General features: G+C 55.5%; 1 protein-coding gene across 4 annotated transcripts in view; it reads left to right on the top strand.

Annotated features, from left to right (window-relative positions):
* The window catches only part of MACROD1 (mono-ADP ribosylhydrolase 1), a 227060-nt gene that overhangs the window by 154362 nt on the left and 52778 nt on the right, over positions 1 to 19920 (top strand). For 3 of the 4 annotated variants that reach the window (XM_089781167.1, XM_075939105.2, XM_075939106.2), the window contains exon 4: positions 18528 to 18557. The exons of the other annotated variant lie outside the window; for it this stretch is intronic. In XM_089781167.1, coding sequence (XP_089637293.1) covers positions 18528 to 18557 — 30 coding nt within the window. The remainder of the gene's footprint in view (positions 1 to 18527; positions 18558 to 19920) is intronic. 4 annotated transcript variants of the gene reach the window in all.

Genomic DNA, 19920 nt, shown 5'->3' with positions numbered 1-19920 from the left:
GAGGCATGAAGCAGGGCCCTGACATGCTCACGGTCATCCAGCAGGTTGGTGACAGACCGAGTAATAGAGAGGAGCTCTGAGTCCCTGCCCCAGGACCTAGACACTAGACCATGCTCCCTTGTCTCGGCCATGATTTCCTGTTGGAGAGGGAATGGCGGTGTGGAGCCATGTGCGTGTGTGTTTTTGAGTGTGTGTGGTGTGTAGGACTATATGTGCCACTTCACAGCAGCACAGCCAACAACCACACCAAGCCCAGCACTCCCTGCACAGTGCTGGGCCTGTAGGTACTGCTGACACCGCAGGCCCCTGGCTACACCCAGTGCTCCGGAGTGCAGGTCGACAGGCTTCTCGCCAGCGACTGAGTTTTTTGCTCTGTGCCTATACTGAACCTTGCACTGTGGGGGCCTGGTCCCTGACCCGGGCACAAGCACAGTACAGATCCTACCTCATCATGAATTTGGCTCTACAGCCCCTTCAGTTCTGCACCTTGTCAAAATCAGACAAAGAGCATAAGGACTTTCGATCATTTTCATTTGATCTCTTGGGCAACTTTGTATTTCAGCACTCTGGCTCTTAAGCTAGCTACGTCAACATCATGAGCCCTGTATTACAGGCAGGGAAACTGAGGCATGGAGATTTTCTGCACCTCGCCAGGCCACAGCTGAAAATGGAACCCAGGGCCCCAGCCTCCCACCTTGCACACTGTTCTAACCCGGTAGATCCCCATTTCAAGCTCTGAGCTGGAAACAGAACCCAGGCGTCCTGGCTCCCAGCCCTAACCCTCTTAGACCCTGCTCCTTTCCCAGAGCTAGGCATGGAACCGAAGTGTCCTGCCTCCCTTTTAATCCCATCGCTTGATCCTCTCAGCCCCTGCAAACCAGAAATCGGGAAGCCGGACAGATTTCACAGGCAAAGCAGAAATGTGGCGAACTAGCCAGCTGTAAAGGATTGAACCGAGGCCACAACTTGTCCTAATGTTGGGAAATTATTCCTGCTGTTTGTTTGCAGATTCTGTAAATTTGGGGCCCCTGCCTTTCTGGGCCTGGGAATTGGGTCTCTCCCCTCATCCAGGGATGGGGAAAATCGAGCGATGATCTGGCACTTTCCCAGATTAAGAGCAGAATGGTGATCTAAGATGGGCCCTCCGTGTTGCTGACACAGGTGGAAAAAAAAATACAGACATGGGGTCTAAAAGTGTATTTCTTGCTTTTCCATTCTATTTTGCTCCCATTTGCCAGCCTGTTCAATCCACAACAGAGCCACAAGTTTGGAGAAACACACAACGAGGCTTCAACTGATCGATTTCAGCCACCAATATTTTCCTCCTTTGCCACCTATACCCATCTCTTTTCTTTCATCAGCAGCTATTCTTCTTCATTTCTTTTTCCCAGCCCTAAATACATTATTTCCTTAAGCAAATCCAGCTACCTGGCTGGCTTCTACCCCACCACACATACTCAGTGTTTGGGTAAGTCAGCTTTTAACAGCAGCCGCAAAATCCCCCAAAGCAGAAAATTTCCCCACTTTTCAAGGCCGCAAAATTGATTTTTATTTTTAAAAACTTTGTCGGATCATTTCTGCTGCTACAGTTCCATGGGCCTCAATTCTTGCCCTGAGTTGGGCGAAAAAAAGAGAGATTATAGTAGGGGGTGTCTCAAAGCTTTCAGGTTTAAAATTCCAGCTCAAAATTCAGCTCCCGGGCCTCTGGCCCTAATTCTGCAAGAAATCTTTTTGCTTCTTCATGGGTTGAATACACAAAACCACTGGCAGGATTATTTGGGGGACATTCCCACTCCCACAAAGGAAAGAGAGAGAAACGCAAATCCAAATAAAATAGAATGCATATAATATTTCTGTTTTCATAAAACACCTTTGAGTGGAAGAACTATGATTGCAGGCCATTGAGCCATCCCCAAAAGCAGACACAAAACAATCCCAGACTGACTCACCAGAATTAATGCAGCTAGATAAATAGATAGATACCACTTCTTTCTATCCAATATAGGCTGGGACAGGAAAAGTCGCAAGCAAACAGCTTATTAAAAATATCAATCTAACACCATCCGAAGTAAAATCAAATCCAAAGGAGAGGTTGTGTATTGAGTTACACAACACTGTGCATCCGCTTTAATAGAAGCCCAGTCCACCAAATTCAAAATACATGCATTGCTTTCTTATAAATATACTTTAAGAAGGAGGGAAATATTAGCTTTTCAGAGAGCGGGATTAACTGTTACTTCGATTTCTTCACCTTGAAGAAAAGGGGACAATTGTTTAAATCCTTGCAGGTTTAAGAATTAAAATAACCCTTCTTCTCTATAGTCGAAGCACCCTGCAATATGTTATTAATTAAATGAAAGTTTCCAACTTTCCTGGTCCATTTGGAAACCATGAATTCCAAACCCTTTTGCCCAGACTGAAAAGTTGCAAAAGATTAGAGCCCCCAGGGAGAATTTTTCTTCTCAGCAGGATCTAGTTTAAAAAAGCCCCAAAGCTCAGCTTTCTGTCCACGCCAGCACGGCGTTCAATGTTGAGATTTGGATTATTTGCCGTCCTGCTAGGAAATGAAACGTTGAACGTGGATCGGGCAATGCTGCAAAATTCAGAGCATCGCTTTTCTTTCTGGCCCCCTCTGGAAATAATACAGAGCATAAACTGGGAGATATTCTCCAAACTGTGGGTTTTCAACCCAGCTGCCTGGGGGGAGAGAGGGAGATATTTTTGCCTTGCTCAGAAAGATCACTGAAGTGTAAGCACCTTGTTTCCTTAAGTGGTTGGAATGTCCCTGTTTGTGCACTCAGCTACGGGCATGGGTATCATGTATGCATGAATGGGACGGTACATGAAAAGCAACATGAAACACGCATGCAGAGGTGAATGAACACAGCAAATATTTCACTCGGGGGTCTAATGGGAAAGACACACACATGCACACCCCTGCATCTTCTCCAGGTGCAAAACCGGCTCTTCACGGCACAGTGGCTATTTCATTCTTGCACGGGAAAGCAGCTTGCATTTCCCCCACCATTAGCCAATTCTCAAATCCCTTTTTGTTTTGGTCTGCTGAACTCTCCTCACTTTCCTGCCCCCTGCGTGAAATAAATAATTCCAAGTAGGGGCAGAGAAATCAAATCACACAAGCCTCCCCTTCCTTAAAATCAGCACGCAAAACCATCTCCATCATTTTGCCCTATTGCACAAAAAATACCCAACTTGAGAATACAGGCAGTGGGGATTTGCTGCAGGTTTTTTGAAAACCCCGGTTTCTCCAGAAAAAGTAAATAAGCTCAATGAGCTAACAGCTGAGAGACAGACCTTTACATAATGGGGTTTTAATCACAGAAAAGTCTTAGCAAGCTAGGAAAATTCAGAGCAGTGAATCTGTATGGGGGAGCACGGGCATTTTAACCACGCTATCATTGAAAATCCTGGAGCAGCTTTGCAAGCAAGATCTGTTTGGAACCCAGGCACCCTGGGCTTCAATACAAACAAATCTCTCTCTACATATATTTGGGGGTGGAAGCTTACCTGTTTGGTGTCCAATCGCTCTCTCCCTCAGCAAAGTTTATCACACCAGCCGGCCAGTTTATTCCAGTAACGAGGCAAAAAGGATGGAGAATCAGACTAGGAAATTGGCAAGGGGGGGTGTTAAAAAGGGGGGGGAGGGAGGGCTGGCTCGCGTGCGGCATGGACCGAGCGAAGGCCAAGGGATGAAGTGTAGAGCAGAGTGAACGTTGGGGTGTGTGTGTGTGAGTATGAGAGCAACCCCCAGACACACACACACACTCTCTCTCTCTCTCTCTGCTGCTGGGGAGCGTAGGAGAGAGAGCTTGCTGTGCCACTGATGCACCAGACGAGATCTAGAGCGCGCTGTGCATTTGTGCTAGCCGGGGCGATGCAACTCAGTGTAACGGGAAGATGAGCCTAGGTCCTTCCTGCTAGCTGGACTCCGGCAGGGCCCCCCCGCCCCCTGCAGCTAAAATGGCAGAGGGGCCGGGGAGAGCAAAGCCTGTTTTATGGTTCACGGGGCCTTTTGGAGCCGAAAAAAGAGACTGTGGGGATAATGATGCAGCATCGTCATAAAGGGCAGCCGTCAGGAGGGGGGAGGGGGGTGGGCTGAGCCAGATTCCCAGCTGGTGTAAATCAGCATCACTCCATGGGAGTCAGTAGGGTCAGATCTGTAGCTGATGTAAATCATTGTCACTCCATAGGACTCAATGAGGGGCCAGATCCCCAGCTGGTGTAAGGCAGCGTCACTATCAGTGTCATTTCATTGGAGTCAGTGGGGCCAGATCCCCAGTTCGTGTAAATCAGCATCACTCCACTGACCCTGGTTTCCGCCAGGTGCGCATCTGGTCCCAGTGGTCTTTTATCTAATACAGTAGTGGCAGCAAACCAGGGGCCTTGGGGCTTGGCCACAGATAGAGTTTTATGTGCCTGGAGTTGGGCTGTGTGGCCCCTTCCCCGCTAGCGCTGTGATGGGGGAAGGGCGCGGAGAGGGGACCCGCAGGAGCCCGCTTTTCAGTCTGTACCTAAAAGGGTGAGGGCTGGGATGGTCTGGCGTATTCTTAGGGAGGGTCTTGGGGGTCAGAGCCGGGGGCTGTGAGCTAGGACTCCTGGGTTCTGTCCCATCTCTGGGAGCACAGTGGGGTATAGTGGGGCAGAGCATTGGCTGGGTGTCCCCACAGACTTTTCATAGGGCTCCATTATGCCACTACCACCAGTACAGGATATAACAGTCACACGTAATGCTCTATATCCTGACACAGACCCCCCAACATTTTCTAAAATGACCCTCCTGCATTCTACCCCTGCCCTGGGCTGGGCAGAGGCGGGTGGAGGGGTTAGTGCAGGGGGCAGTTAGGACATCTGGGTTCTATCCCCAGCTTGGGGGGGAGGGGAGTAGTGGGTTAGAGTAGGGGGCAGGGCCCGAGAGCCGGGACTCCCGAGTTCCTTTCCCGCTGGCTTGCTCACATGGCAGCCAGAGTCCTGTTGATCCATCCGCCTTCCCACCGGATGGCTCTTCCTTTGCCCTGGCACGACACTGCTGGGCTGGTTCTCAACTCACTCCCAAGCACCCCAGGAGGAGTCGGGGCCTCTGCCTGCCCTTCCCCCCCGACAGTAATTGCCAGATGGGGCGGACTCTGATCTGCAGCCTTTTCAGTGACATTCACTCCAGTCAGGAAGCCCCTTGGCTCTGGGTGGGCTGCCATACAGCAATGGAGACTCAGGCCGTCTCTGGTTCTCATCCCCATGCAGAGCAATACACAAAGCGTTACTAAAGGAGACTCCAGTGCCAGTCTCCTTTCCCCCCATACTCAGGCCCTCTCCCTCGGGGCTGCCCCCAGTGTGTGGTCCGAGGGGGCACTCTGCCTCAGTCCCTGCAGATCCCAGTGCCCAGCATGGTGCACGGGGGTGCTGCTGCAAGGAGCAGTGGTGCTCAGTAGGGGGTGCTGGCCCCAGTACCCTGGCGCAGCACTCCCCATGCTGCAGGGTATGTGGGCGCTTTTGCTTCTTAACCGGTCTGTCATTTCATTGGATACTTGCATCTCACTTCCTGTCTTAAATTGTTGCCTGCCAAGGTTAGATTGCTCCCCACCCTAAAGGCAGCTTTATCACAGTGCTGGGCGGGGGATCCCTATATTAACAGCTCCTGTGTCCCACTCTAGAGGCAGCTGCCTCTCCTGTGCTAGGTGAAATCACAGCTGTTTTTCCCACCTAAGTATTTATTTTCTGGAGCGTTGGGAGCCTGGCAGGTTGAAGAGGAATTGGATTCTTTGCAGCCCCTGACATAACAGGGCCCTGATCTCAGTTGGGGTCTGTGCAGCCTCTGGCACAATGGGGGCCCAATGTGGTCCGACATCAGTGGGGCAGTTGCCCTGGGGCCCAGCAATTTAAAAGGGTCCGGGCTCTTTAAATCTCCACAGTTTGGGTGGCACTAAGGGTGAGCTGCTCTGAGCTCTGCCCCTTCTGTCTGTGGCCCTGCCCTGGAGCCGAGCTCCCCACCCCCACACGTTGCTCAGGACTCGGCGAAATCTGTTGCCAGCCCTGGTCAGGGTCTGAGCAGTGCCTGGCATAATGAGACTCTGATCTCAGTCAGATCCTTTAGACGCTTCCCTAACATTAATAGCAATATCCAGCAACAGGGCGTGAATCATTATAATTTAAGATCTGTAACCCCTGGCCCGCAGCACGGCGAGAGAAACTCCTCCTGCAATGCTGGGCTAATGAATCCGTCAGGAATGAGAAAGAGCCACATACATATTTATTCCCCTTCCTGCTCGTGTATTCCCCCCGTTCCACCCAGCTCTGCTCTGCTAATGAAGGGCCCTTATTATGCTCCTGTAATTCCTCCCTAATTTGATATTTTAGTGTTTCTATAAAAAGCTTCCAGATTGCTGCAGATTTGCCATTAAACTCCCCCTCCCCTTCCCGCCATTCCTCCCACCATCCTAATATTGGCATAATCTTGGAGAGCCCCCTTTTCTCACTCTCCCGGCTCCCAGCACCCAACTTTGTACAGCTCGTGCTGCAGGACCATCCTGGATCTCTCTGCTCCTGAGATTTGTATGTCACCTTATAGTCTACAACTAACAGGTCACAGTGGTGGGGGATTATAGTTGCTCATGTGCCTCCTTGCTGCTCTCTGCTGGTCAAAGCCAAACTGCTGACGTGTGTGTCATAGCCCCTATACTGCCAATAGGGATTCTCCTTCAGAATCAGACTAGGAAATTGGCAAGGGGAGTGTTAAAAAAGGGGGGAAGGGATGGAGCGAGTGAAGGCCAAGGGATGAAGTGCAGAGTAGAGTGAACATTGATAATTCAGCCCAGGCTAACTGAGGTTTGGAGGGCTCTGTTTTTGCAAGCATGAGCTGGGTTCTCCAGTGTTGGAACAGTGAACATAAAAAAACTCAACATGGGGGGTAAGGATGTTAAAAAGCAGGTAATTGACTAATCGTGTGCTCAGTACAAATTGTATCGTGTACACGATTAGTTGATAAACTGCAGCTCTGAAGTTTAAATGTCGTAGGAGTTGGGTGCGCAGGCAGCCCGACTCCTACTACATTTAAACTGCAGAGCTGCTGCAGCGGTAAGTCCGGGACTTGATGCAAGCTGGGACTCAGAAGTCCCAGTTTGTGCTGGGTCCTGGACCACTGCAGCTCTGCCTTTTAAATGTAGTAAGAGCCACCAGGTTCTTACTACATATAAAAAGCAGAGCTGCAGTGGGAGGCCTGGCATGAATCGGGACTCAGCAGTCCCACGCTGTCTGGGACACAGTGCAAACCGGACAGCTGAGTCCCAACTCATGCCATGTCCCCTGCTGCAGCTCTGCCTCTCCTGCCCCCGCCTCCACACACTGTGGAGATGGTGCTGAGGGGAATCGGCTTTTAAGTCAGCTTCCTACAACACTGGCTCCTGCTCCCCGCCCACTTGCTGACTCTGATACAGAGGCAGCAAGTGGAGGGGGAGCGAGTAATCGAGTAGTGACTCAACCACCCGATAAGCCTAAGCTTATTATGCAGTCTACTACTTGAGTAGTTGCTTACATCCCTAATGGGAGTTGGAAATCCCCCAGCTGCAGGGCACAAATTTTATATCGTTACCTGTAGTAGAGCAAAAGGATGTCTGGGCAGCACCTGGCACAAGGGGGCCCCGATCCCCGTCAGGGTCTGGGAAGCACTCAGTGCCATGTAGCCCAGCTTGTACGAATATCTAACTCATTGGTACCGGGGGGTCTCCAGTGGATTTTTTCCTCTCCCACAGTCCAGGACCAGAGAAGCTCCAAGGTTCCAACCTGAGGCCCTGGAGAGTAACGGGAGGGGACACTGGGGCAGCACTGCCTGCAAATACACCTTTGGCCCATTGAAATCTGCAGTGCCCTGCTCGTCACATGCCCCCTGTGATGCATGCTCATCTCACTGCGTCCTGCATGCTACCCTCAGTCCATGGCACTCTTGTGGCATGCCTCCCTTGGGCACGCTTAGCTCTGTGCGTGGCGCACGCTAATCTCCGCACATGCCACCCTCCAGGCACATCTGCACAGTGTCCCAGGGCACATCTGCATATACCCCTAGCCCCCGGGGCTGGCAGCAGCTCAGTGGAGTTTACATGCAGGGCCTGCCTGCCTGTGGGTATGGAGAGGTCTTTGGCACGCGTCAGCCCCCTTCCTCCCAGCCTTTGGGTCTCAGATGGTGCTGCAGGTAGCAGGCACCCGGGCCCAGCCAGTGGCTGGCAAAATTGATCAGTGGCAGGAAAAGCCTCTCAAGGCTGTTGCTTGGCAACGGAAACGCCTGATGCCAAAGAAGAGACAGGGGAAGGCGGGTGTTTTCCTTGAACAGTCGGAGCCCAGCGATGGGGTTTGGAGGCAGTGCAGCCGTGGCTTGGAATACCAATGCAAGAGGCAGCACCATGCTAGCCAGGTCCCTGGGGGTGCCTGCCTGACCTGGCACCATGTGTATCTCAGATTGATTCTCACCGTGGCATCCAAGCCCCTCCTGGTGGTGCATTAAGTGATGTGATTAACATCTGCTGCATGTATGTTTGAGGTCCCCTGGTACAGAGATCTTGGGATGGGGTGTCATCTGTTGCAGGGGGCTCCCTGAACTGGATAAGTGGGGTCAAGGTCTTAGAGCGTCAGCTGGGGCGGGGTGTTCCCTTGGACTGTGGATCCAGAGTCAGGGGTTCTGGGATGTTGTCAGGTGTCCCATTACACTGGGGATCTGGGGTGTCACCCAGGGCAGGGGATCCTGTTGCACTGGGGAAATGAGGGCTTGCGACTGTGTGAGCCTCTGGGGCACAGGGGATGGGTGTCCTTGAGGCCAAGCAGCAGCAGGGATGAGGGCAATGAGGCCCAGACCTGGTCACAGCCGGGCGATTGCTGCCCTGGCCCACGCCAGGCAGAGCCCCCAGCCGTTACTGAGGTGAGTGGAGGAGCAGCCGTGATGTTGGAAGCTATTGCAGGAGGGTGACCACAAGACTAGCAGAGTGAGGGGAGAAGGGAACTGGCTCCTGGTTCTGTGAAGGGAGTGCGGTCTAGTGGTTAGAGTGGGGGGGCTGGGACTCCTGGGTTCCATTTCCAGCACTGGGCAGGAAGTGAGGATGTTTCACGCCCATTTTGGACTAGTGCAAACACGTGGTTCAGGGCGTGTCAGTACTGCCCTGCCCCTTTCCACACTCAGAGGTCAGGCAGCATCTGTCATAAAAGTCATGGCCAGGTCCTGGGCAAGAAACAAGCAGCTTATAACCTGTCCACGACTTATACCATAAATACCCCTGATTGAATCTTGGGGGAGGCCAGGGTTTTGCAGCACCAGATTGGGGGGGGTGGGTGCACTGCGGCTCCAGAAACTGCCAGGGAGAACCCCCCAAGAGGCCAGTGGTTGCTCCTGCCACCCCAGGACCGGACCGTTACCGGAAGCCACCAAGCTGGGGTCACAACCACTGCTCCCAGGGCAGGTGCAAGAGCAGTCCCAAGGCCAGCTGCCCAGGGCTGCCCCTGCAGTGACCAGTGTGGCTGATGGCAGAGCTGCCTGAGTAGCAGGGGCCAGTGCGGCTGCCCCTGGGGCCAGCTGAGCAGCCAGCCCCCCAGGTCAGCCACACTGGCTGCTGCAGAAGTCACAGAGGTCGCAAGAGGTCACAGAATCTGTGACTTCCACAACCTGTGACAGACACAGAGCCCTGTTCATTGGACATTAGGCTGGAGGGCCCACTGGGCCACGCAGTCCTGTCCCTACTCTCCCGCTGCCTGGTAACGGGGAATTCAGTGCATATCCCTTAGTGCCAGGGGTATTTCATGTCCTGGGGCACTGCGGAGTGAAGGCACCAGCCTTCCTCTCTTCTGCCTCCTCCTCGTGCACAGACCAGACTGGTGCTGGGGAGTTGCAGATGTAACACAGTGCACAGAGACACAGAAGCCTCACCCGATGCTAGGATGCAGCCACCTCTGGGGTGGGGCACTGGAGCTGCTTATACAGGAGTCCCCCCCCCCCCAGTACTGAGATGCAACTGTCTCTGGGGTGGAGTGCAAGATTGTTTCTACTGCTTGCTCCTGTACCACAGAGTCCCCTCTTCCATGCCTGCTACCAAATTTCTTATGAGCTGGGCTGACATCTCTGCAGCCTGGCGCTTCCATTCAAGCCAGTCCCTAAAAATACCCGGGAGTCTGCAACCATCTCTTTGACTCACCAGAGCCTCTGGTTCTCTTACGTTAATAATGGGGGCTCATTTGTGGCCAGCTGTTGGTACTTCAGTTGCAGGGGGAGGGGAGGGGAAGAATAAGGTGGCGGGAGGCATGAATCTTCTGGGCAGAGCGAATGAGACACTGTTGTGCTGGCAAGGACCAGAGGCAGCAAATTATTCACTTGTGTTACAGTCACATCTGCCAGGAATGAGGGCCCTGCTGGGCCAGATGCTTCACGGACCCTGACCAAGCTCAGGGTCCTGTTGTGCTGGGCGCTGCACAGACCCCGCCCAAGCTAGGAAAAGAACCCAGGAGTCTGGTCTCCCGGCCCTTATGTGGCACTTCCTTCAGTCCTGACTCACCATTTGTCTGCACCATGAGCCCCTTCCCCTCTGCCCCTCCTCCCCCCGCAGCCGGTCACACCAGTGCAAAGCAGCGGGGGCCCCGCTGCTCTGGTTGCATCCCACCTGCACAGAACTGGGGCAAATGGCACCCGCCGCGCGGAAGGTCAGTCGAGGTACTGAGCTGGGACTCTGGAGCCCTGGGCTCCTTCGCAGCTCTGCCACGACTAGGGACAGTCCCCCCACCTGGCTCTGGCCAGCCTGCGAGGCTCTGTCTGTGCACTGCCCAGCCCGTGCAGGCCCTGGTCTCCATCAGGTCTGGCCAATGCACGGCTGGTCCTCATGCCTGCAACTTGTCTCCCCTGCCCTGTAGCAGGGCCGGGGGGAGAAGGGCTCCGGACAGTGCGAGATGCCCAGCCCAGCCCACATGGCAGAACCTCCTACTTGCTGCACCACTGCTGCTTCCCGCTCCTGAAACCCAGCCAGATCATTTGGCTCCGCTCTGCCTCTGAACTTCAGCCAGCTCAGCTGCGGCTGTGTTAATTAACAAAGGGGAGCGGCGCGAGGGGCGGAGGACTGGCAGCAGACGCTGGGGTCCCTTGGAGGCCTGGGGCTTTGCCCTGGCGGAACGCTGGCTGGAGCGGGGGTTGGGGTGCTGGCAGAATGGCCAGGGCATCAGTCCTGTCTAGGCCTCTCTGCCCCCCGGGTCTCTGTGCTTCGGGATCCCCACGGGCCTTCCGTCTTCATTAGCTCCTCACGTTAACGTGGCCAATCCAACAGCCGCTCGCCCTGCTTTGTGGCACCAGCATTAATTACTCCCCGAGCACGAGACCGTCAGCGAACAGAAAGGGAGAGAGCTTCTTGCTCTGTGCTCTGTGCTCTGTGCTGTGGTTACAGCAACTCCTCACCCAGCGCTGAGACCCAGCTGCCTCCAGGGCAGGGCACAGCGGCTGTTTATACAGGGCCCCCTCTCCTGGTGCTGTACTGCAGCCACGTGTGGGGCACGGCATAGATAGGGGCTGTTTATACAGGGCCCCCTCGCCTGGTGCTGCACTGCAGCCACCTGTGGGGCACGGCATAGATAGGGGCTGTTTATACAGGGCCCCCTCGCCTGGTGCTGCACTGCAGCCACCTGTGGGGCACGGCATAGATAGGGGCTGTTTATACAGGGCCCCCTCGCCTGGTGCTGTACTGCAGCCACCTGTGGGGCACGGCATAGATAGGGGCTGTTTATACAGGGCCCCCTCGCCTGGTGCTGCACTGCAGCCACGTGTGGGGCACGGCATAGATAGGGGCTGTTTATACAGGGCCCCCTCGCCTGGTGCTGTACTGCAGCCACCTGTGGGGCACGGCATAGATAGGGGCTGTTTATACAGGGCCCCCTCGCCTGGTGCTGTACTGCAGCCACCTGTGGGGCAGGGCATAGATAGGGGCTGTTTATACAGGGCCCCCTCGCCTGGTGCTGCACTGCAGCCACCTGTGGGGCAGGGCATAGATAGGGGCTGTTTATACAGGGCCCCCTTGCCTGGTGCTGTACTGCAGCCACCTGTGGGGCACGGCATAGATAGGGGCTGTTTATACAGGGCCCCCTCGCCTGGTGCTGCACTGCAGCCACCTGTGGGGCACGGCATAGATAGGGGCTGTTTATACAGGGCCCCCTCGCCTGGTGCTGTACTGCAGCCACCTGTGGGGCACGGCATAGATAGGGGCTGTTTATACAGGGCCCCCTCGCCTGGTGCTGTACTGCAGCCACGTGTGGGGCAGGGCATAGATAGAGGCTGTTTATACAGGGCCCCCTCGCCTGGTGCTGTACTGCAGCCACGTGTGGGGCAGGGCATAGATAGAGGCTGTTTATACAGGGCCCCCTCGCCTGGTGCTGTACTGCAGCCACCTGTGGGGCAGGGCATAGATAGGGGCTGTTTATACAGGGCCCCCTCGCCTGGTGCTGCACTGCAGCCACCTGTGGGGCAGGGCATAGATAGGGGCTGTTTATACAGGGCCCCCTCGCCTGGTGCTGCACTGCAGCCACGTGTGGGGCACGGCATAGATAGGGGCTGTTTATACAGGGCCCCCTCGCCTGGTGCTGCACTGCAGCCACGTGTGGGGCAGGGCATAGATAGGGGCTGTTTATACAGGGCCCCCTCGCCTGGTGCTGCACTGCAGCCACCTGTGGGGCAGGGCATAGATAGAGGCTGTTTATACAGGGCCCCCTCGCCTGGTGCTGCACTGCAGCCACGTGTGGGGCAGGGCATAGATAGGGGCTGTTTATACAGGGTCCCCTTGCCTGGTGCTGTAATGCAGCCACCTGTGGGGCGTACAGGCCTGCTGATGAGGTTCGGGGGGCAAAGGGGATAATTGCCCTTGGGCCCAGGGATTCAAAGGGCTTGGGGCTTCGGCTGTTGCCACTGGTACCGCAGCAGCTTTCAAAGCCCCGGGCCCTTTAAATCGCCAGCAGAGCACCATCGTGGTGCAGTCCAGGTGGCTGGGAGGGCTGCCAGGGGAGGCAGAGGCAGTGTGGGGGGCTGGCTTCCCCCAGCCCTGCCCCTTCCATCTGAGGTTCCTCCCCTTCCAGGAGCACAGAGGTGGGCCCCCCACTTTGCCCTGGGTCCGGCAAGGCTGTTGGCCCTGCTGAGGGCAGAGCACAAGGGCTGTTTATGTCAGTTGGTGCCACGATGCAGCTGCCTCTGGGGCAGGGCGAGGGAGCTGTTTATATTGTTCAGGAACAGTGGCGAATGGTGCACCTTGGATCAAAGCCGAGCCTGTTCAGGAGGCCCCGCTCCGTGGGTGATACAGAATCAATGTGGTCTCTGAAGCAGGCGGTGAAGTGCACCGGTAGCAGGTCCCGCCAGGGTGAAGTCTCAGAGCCTGAGGAAACTCTTAGCAAGGCTACTGGGCTGACCCGCAGAAAGCCATTGGGGCTGGGCAGAGCAGGGTTGACCTATCTATTGCCTCACCCCACACTGGGGCCCCATGCAGGATTGTCCCCTCCCCTGGGTTCTGACCCCTGGGAATCCCCCATCTCCCCACAGCTCCTGTCTGTCGGCATGAAATCTTAGCGGTTACACAACTATTCGATAGTCCCGGGGGCAGGGCTGGAAGCCAGGGACCTCCTGGCCCCACTCCCGGGGAGCCCCCTGCCCCTCCGCGCTGCTGCCTGTGTATGAGAGGCAGCAGGGCGGGGTGGTAGGCCGGAGCCGGTCCGCGGGGGGGAGCTAGTTTAAAATACAGAGGCAGCAAGAGGAGGTGGCAGCAGCCCCTGTCTAGAAAGAGGCTGCTTCATGGCAGCCTCCCCTACCTCCCTGCTCCCTCAGCTGTCTCTAATAGAGGTGGCAACTTGGAGGGGGGGGGGCATTGCAGAGCTGGTGCTGGGGAAATCGGGATTTAAGCCAGCTTCCCCTCGCCCTGCACCAGCTCCTGCTCCCCCCCGCCCAGCTTCTATAGGAGGCAGCAAGGAGGGGGCAGATAGATCCATGGGGCCAATATATGTGGGGAGTTGGCTTTCAAACCAGGTCCCAGGGGCAGATGAACATTTCGCGGGGCCCAGGGCAGCACAATTTCGCGGGGCCCCCCTTTGCCACGGCACATGTGCGGTGGCACCAAGGCACATGCGCGGGGCTTCTTGAAGCGTGGGGCCCGGGGCGGCCGCCCAGCTCGCCCTGCCCTATATCCGCTCCTGCCAGGTCCCCATGCATATCAGCTCCAGCCTATCCCCCTTACTCTCCACACTGCTGCCTCTCTATCAGAGGCAGCAACACGGGGGGAGAGGGGGACCGACGGATCTGGTGCTTGTGGGCAGCCTGCTTAAAGCTAATCCCCTCATGGGCACCGGCTCTTGCTCCCCCTCTTGCTGCCTCTGATACAGAGGCAGCAAAGGGGTGGGAATGCATGTAGTCAACAAGATTAAGTGATAAGCCCAGGCTTATCGGTTAATCGTATAGTCAACTACATGTTGACATCCTTACTATCTAGCTATCCCTGGATCCTCAGACACTCACACTGCCCCACTCCACACGTCCCACCCCTCGCCTTTATGCATATGCCCTCTTGTGCACACCCCCTCACACTCATAGCCATTCTGCCCTGGCCCTATAATCTAACCCGCTCCTAGGCCCCCATCCCCCGGCTCCCTTTCAGGCTGCTGTCCAGTGGCCAAGGTGTGGTTTGCTAAGCGCTGCTCAAACACATGAGCCTGGCCCAGCGAGCCCACGCAGCACCAGGACTGTCTGGCAGCGCTGCTCACAGGGGATTCGGCAAGGAGGGAGAGCGCAAAGCCGCCTTTTCTTGCAATCTCGGCGGTTCTTTTGTTGTCCCCAGGAAGCACAGCCTGCAGTAACAGTTCATTTCAAACCATGCATTTGCACACAGGCGCCCCAGAGGAGCGGGTTTGATGGAGGAACAGCAGGGTCTGAGATATGAGAACGCTCAGATTCTCACTGAGGTGACTTGGGGTCACCCCTGAAATACCAGATTCTTCCTCTGTCCTTTTATCCCAACTCCTGCCCCTGCATTTCACCATTTACTGGCTTCTGGAGAGGGGCACAGCAGCTGTTTATACAGGGATCCCTCACCCAGTTCTGAGATGCGGCCATCTCTGGTGAGCCACGTGGGGGCTGTTTATACAGAGGATCCCTCCCCTGGTGCTGCGATGCAACCACCTCTGGGGAGTGGTACGGGGAGCTGTGTATACAGAGATCCTTGCCTGGTCTTGAGATGCAGCCACCTCTGGGGCGAGGAGTCGTTTAGCAGGGTAATAGTAAGACAGGCGGTGACGAATCCAGTATCAGCTGTGCCAGCGGCTACACAGGCCCTGGTCGAGACCAGGGTCTCCATTGTGCCACGCGTGGCACAGACCCATACTAAGGGGCAAGCCTGCTGCTTTAGAGCAAAGAGCGTGCCCTACTGCTCCCCGCCCTGCAGCGCCGCACCTTCCAGCACCATGCTGGAGCACTGGAGCTAGCACTGCCCCTCACCGGGCTCCCTGCTGCACAGTACTCCCTAGTGGCATGCTGGGGAGCAGGGGTCAGCACTGACTGGGGGGAAGAGCAGCCCCCGCTGAGTCATTCTGAACCCTTCACCTGCCCCTGCACATTTCTGAGATGCTGCTCCTTCTCCCCCAGCTGCTTGCTGCAGAGAGCAAAGGGAGCCGGTGACATTAGTCTCTGTCCGGCCCACCTCCATGCCAGGAATATAACCATATAATCCATTGCTCCGCCACAGGGAGCCAGATGCAGACAGGGGGCCTGGCCCTGGAATGAGGGCAGAGAGGAAACCCTGGAGCTCTACGCAGGGTGGTCCCTGTGCATAGGGGATGGGTACGGCCATTCACTTCTCCCCCGCTCCTCGGGGGAAAGACTGGGAGCCTCTGTTCATTTCTAGAGTCTGGTTTGGGAGCTGACAGAGTGAATGTTGGTGAGCAGCCAGCCTATTTTCCAGCATCCCAGTGTCAGTCAGCAGCTGGTACTGCCTAGAATGGTGGGAATCTGGAGTAACCCCACCACACGCAGTCTGCTCCCACCTGTGGGAATCTGGAGTAACCCCACCACACTCGGTCTGCTCCCACCTGTGGGAATCTGGAGTAACCCCACCACACTCGGTCTGCTCCCACCTGTGGGAATCTGGAGTAACCCCACCACACGCAGTCTGCTCCCACCTGTGGGAATCTGGAGTAACCCCACCACACTCGGTCTGCTCCCACCTGTGGGAATCTGGAGTAACCCCATCACACTCGGTCTGCTCCCACCTGTGGGAATCTGGAGTAACCCCACCACACTCGGTCTGCTCCCACCTGTGGGAATCTGGAGTAACCCCACCACACTCGGTCTGCTCCCACCTGTGGGAATCTGGAGTAACCCCACCACACGCAGTCTGCTCCCACCTGTGGGAATCTGGAGTAACCCCACCACACTCGGTCTGCTCCCACCTGTGGGAATCTGGAGTAACCCCATCACACTCGGTCTGCTCCCACCTGTGGGAATCTGGAGTAACCCCACCACACTCGGTCTGCTCCCACCTGTGGGAATCTGGAGTAACCCCACCACACTCGGTCTGCTCCCACCTGTGGGAATCTGGAGTAACCCCACCACACTCGGTCTGCTCCCACCTGTGGGAATCTGGAGTAACCCCACCACACTCGGTCTGCTCCCACCTGTGGGTATCTGGAGTAACCCCACCACACTCGGTCTGCTCCCACCTGTGGGAATCTGGAGTAACCCCACCACACTCGGTCTGCTCCCACCTGTGGGAATCTGGAGTAACCCCACCACACTCGGTCTGCTCCCACCTGTGGGAATCTGGAGTAACCCCACCACACTCGGTCTGCTCCCACCTGTGGGAATCTGGAGTAACCCCACCACACTTGGTCTGCTCCCATCCGTGGGAATCTGGACTAACCCCACTGCATTCATTTGTTCTCACACCAGTGGGAACTGGTAACCAGATGTCGCCCCGGCTGGTTTGTGCTCAGACTGGTGTAAATCAGAGGTGCTCTGGAACAGGGAGTGCAGTTACGCTCTAAGTAGATGAGTGGAGAACAGAAACCCTGCATTAGCCATAGGGTCAGAAAACTGAAGAGAAACCTAAGGGATGAGCTTGGGTAGCATGTGTGGCATTGTCCCAGAGGTGACTGCATATCAGTGTGGGGTGAGAGATCCCTGTATAGTCCCTCTGCCCTGCCCCGCCCCAGACATGGCTGCATCTCAGTGCAAAGCCAAATGGAAACAGGTCCTTCGGCAGAGGCAGCTGCTTCTCAGCACAGGACAAGGCATCTATAAACAGCCCCCTAACCCTACTCCAGAGGTGGCCGCATCTCAGCGCCAGACTTGTTATTGTTGAGCTGTTTGTAAAGCTCATCAGAGCCCAGCCCTCATTAGAGGGGATCCATCAAAGCTAGACTGGGGTTTGAAGCAGATAGATTTCCGCTCCTCATTCATGCCCTGGCAATTTGCTGATGGTTTAGCACCTGTTACCGGGGAGTTACCTTGGCAACAGGAGCATCGCATCAGACTCCTGTCACCTTGGAAACACCCCCTCACACACTGAAAGCTTGTCTGGCTTTTGAGCCCCGTAGTGCCATTGCTGTAGCCAAGAGACCCAGAGAATGTCTGCAAAAGATGGGACAGGGCAGTGGGGACTAGCAGTTACAGCAGAGGGTTGCTAGGGCTCTATTTTTGGCTCTGCGCGGGAGCAAGAACAAATAGATGAGAGCAGGAGGAGCTGGGAGTCAGGACTCCTGGAGTTCTTTCCCCAGCCACCTCTCCCTCTGCCCTCAGTTTCCCCATCTCACAGCGGGAGAAACTGCTGCCCTGCCGCCTTTGATTGGCATCTGTGCCATGCTGTGAGACCCCCAGTGAAAGGGACCAGAGGCCATGGAGAGATTATCAGTAGGCTTTTATCCCAGCCAGGACCGTGGGTGCTTCCTTTTCCCAACATTGTGGAGAGTTTTTTTGGGGGGAAAGGGGATAATTATCTCATGCCCTGGTGTTGTGAAGGGGCTTCTTTCCCCACTGCGAGCCCCATCCCCCCCCTCCTTATAGGGGCTGGTGACCAGAGAGGTCCTGGAATGAAAAGTGGCCCCACCGTAGGCATCAGCCAATCTGCCAAGTGCTAAGTGCCACTGATTAATTGGTTCGTGTTTGTAAAGTGGCTTGGAAATCTAAAGCGCTCTGCGGTTCTGATCCCCCCACAACGCTGCAAGCCAGGCAGAGAACCCAGGCATCCTTGCTGTCAGCCCCCCACTACCCGGAACAGAACCTGGGGGCCTCAAAACCCAGGCTGCTCCACTCTCTAACCTACTCCCCCCAGTCCTCTCCCGGAGCTGGGGAGAGAACCCAGGGGTCCTGACTCCCGTCCCCTCTGTTTCATTGGCTTTAAGACCTTTCCCCATGCGTACAAGGGGCCTGCCATGGCCATGTGCTCAGAAATCTCCATGCCTTGCCTACGGCTGTGTGTGATAACGTCTCTCTAGCCAATATCCTTTTAATAATTTGGGATCTCTCTGTCTCTTTGCAGCTAACAGCTCCCTGCTTGGAGGCGGTGGCGGTGAGTGTGAAATTTAAACCTTTGCGCTGGAGTTTGTGTGTGGAGGAACAAAGAAATCAATACTGAATTTATTTGAATTACTGACTTTCTCCCACGTGTGTGTCAAAGTGTACGGCGAGAGAGCGGGTGAGCAGCCGTCTTTGGGGCAGCACTGAGACCCCAGGTTCCTGGGGTCGATTCCTGACCCTGGGCAAGTCCCTTCCCCACTTGGTGCCTCAGTTTCCTCTCTGTTTACATAACAAACTCTGCGGAGCAGGGACTGTCTCTGGCTGTGGGGTGCTGTGTACAGACTGTGTCCTGGCAGAAGCCTGTCAGTTGTGAAGGGACCAATCTCATTATAGCAGTGCAAGGTTGGATGCTGTTAGACCGCTATAAAAGCGCCTTAAACAGCAGTGTTGCCTAGTGGCTAGAGCCCCGGAGACACTGTGGCTAGAGTCCCTAGATGAAGCACTGGGGGAGCTGCTGCTGGCAGCGCATAGAAGAACTAGGGATTGTTAATATACCAGTGCAGCTTAGAGGAGTAAGTGAGCAGTCTAGTTAACTACTCAGCTACTTGCTTCCCCTCCTCTTGCTGTCTCTGTATCAGGCAGGAGCTGGTGCTGGGGGGACCTGGCTTAAAAGCTGGTTCCCTCCAGCACCGTGTCTGTGGTGCCGTCTGCCCCCCTTCCCACACTGCTGCCTGGGGCGGCAGGGGAGACTGTCGCAAAGCAGCCTCTGCCTGCAGTGGGCCCAGGCTCGCTGTGGGCAGAGGCTGCTCTGGCAGGAGCCCCTGTCCATGGGGGGCCCCAGCTCCCCACCAGGAACCCCTGTGGACAGGGGCTGTTGAACCCAGTGGGAGCCTGGACTGAGCAAGCCGGAGCTACCCCCAGTGCATCTCTGCATTTTAAATGTAGTAAGAGCTGGGCTGCCTGCACACCTGGCTCTTACTATATTTAAAATGCAGTCGCACCAGGGGTAGCTCCTGGACCCGGCGCAAGCCAGGACTGAGCTTCCCTGGTCGACTAATCGTGTTGTCGATAAAAATTTTATCAACTATGTGATTAATGATTTACCTGCCCCTCTTAACCTCCTTAGTTCAGCTTCCTCCCCTTCCCTTTGAGACTAGCTTGGTAGGTATAAAGCACATTTATCCCGGTCTAATCACATCCACACTGGGGGAGCTTTCACTAGTGTTCCCTGTAAGCTGAGCCCTTGGGTGGCCAGCGAGGAGGGATTCAAATGCTGCTCAGCTGATCAGCAGAGCACCCACAGCACCCTCAGATGGCAGCAGGTGTTCCAACTGGTGGTGCACGTCTGCACATAACAAAATGTATTCCACACACCGGTGGAAAAAAATGTGAGGGAACATTGCCCTTCGCACCCC

This window comes from Pelodiscus sinensis, chromosome 11 (genome assembly GCF_052426305.1).
Source record: "Pelodiscus sinensis isolate ZL-2025 chromosome 11, ASM5242630v1, whole genome shotgun sequence".
NCBI classification, from domain to species: Eukaryota; Metazoa; Chordata; order Testudines; family Trionychidae; genus Pelodiscus; species Pelodiscus sinensis.
Note: the sequence above shows the minus strand (reverse complement) of the source record. Positions and strands in the feature narration are given on the sequence as shown.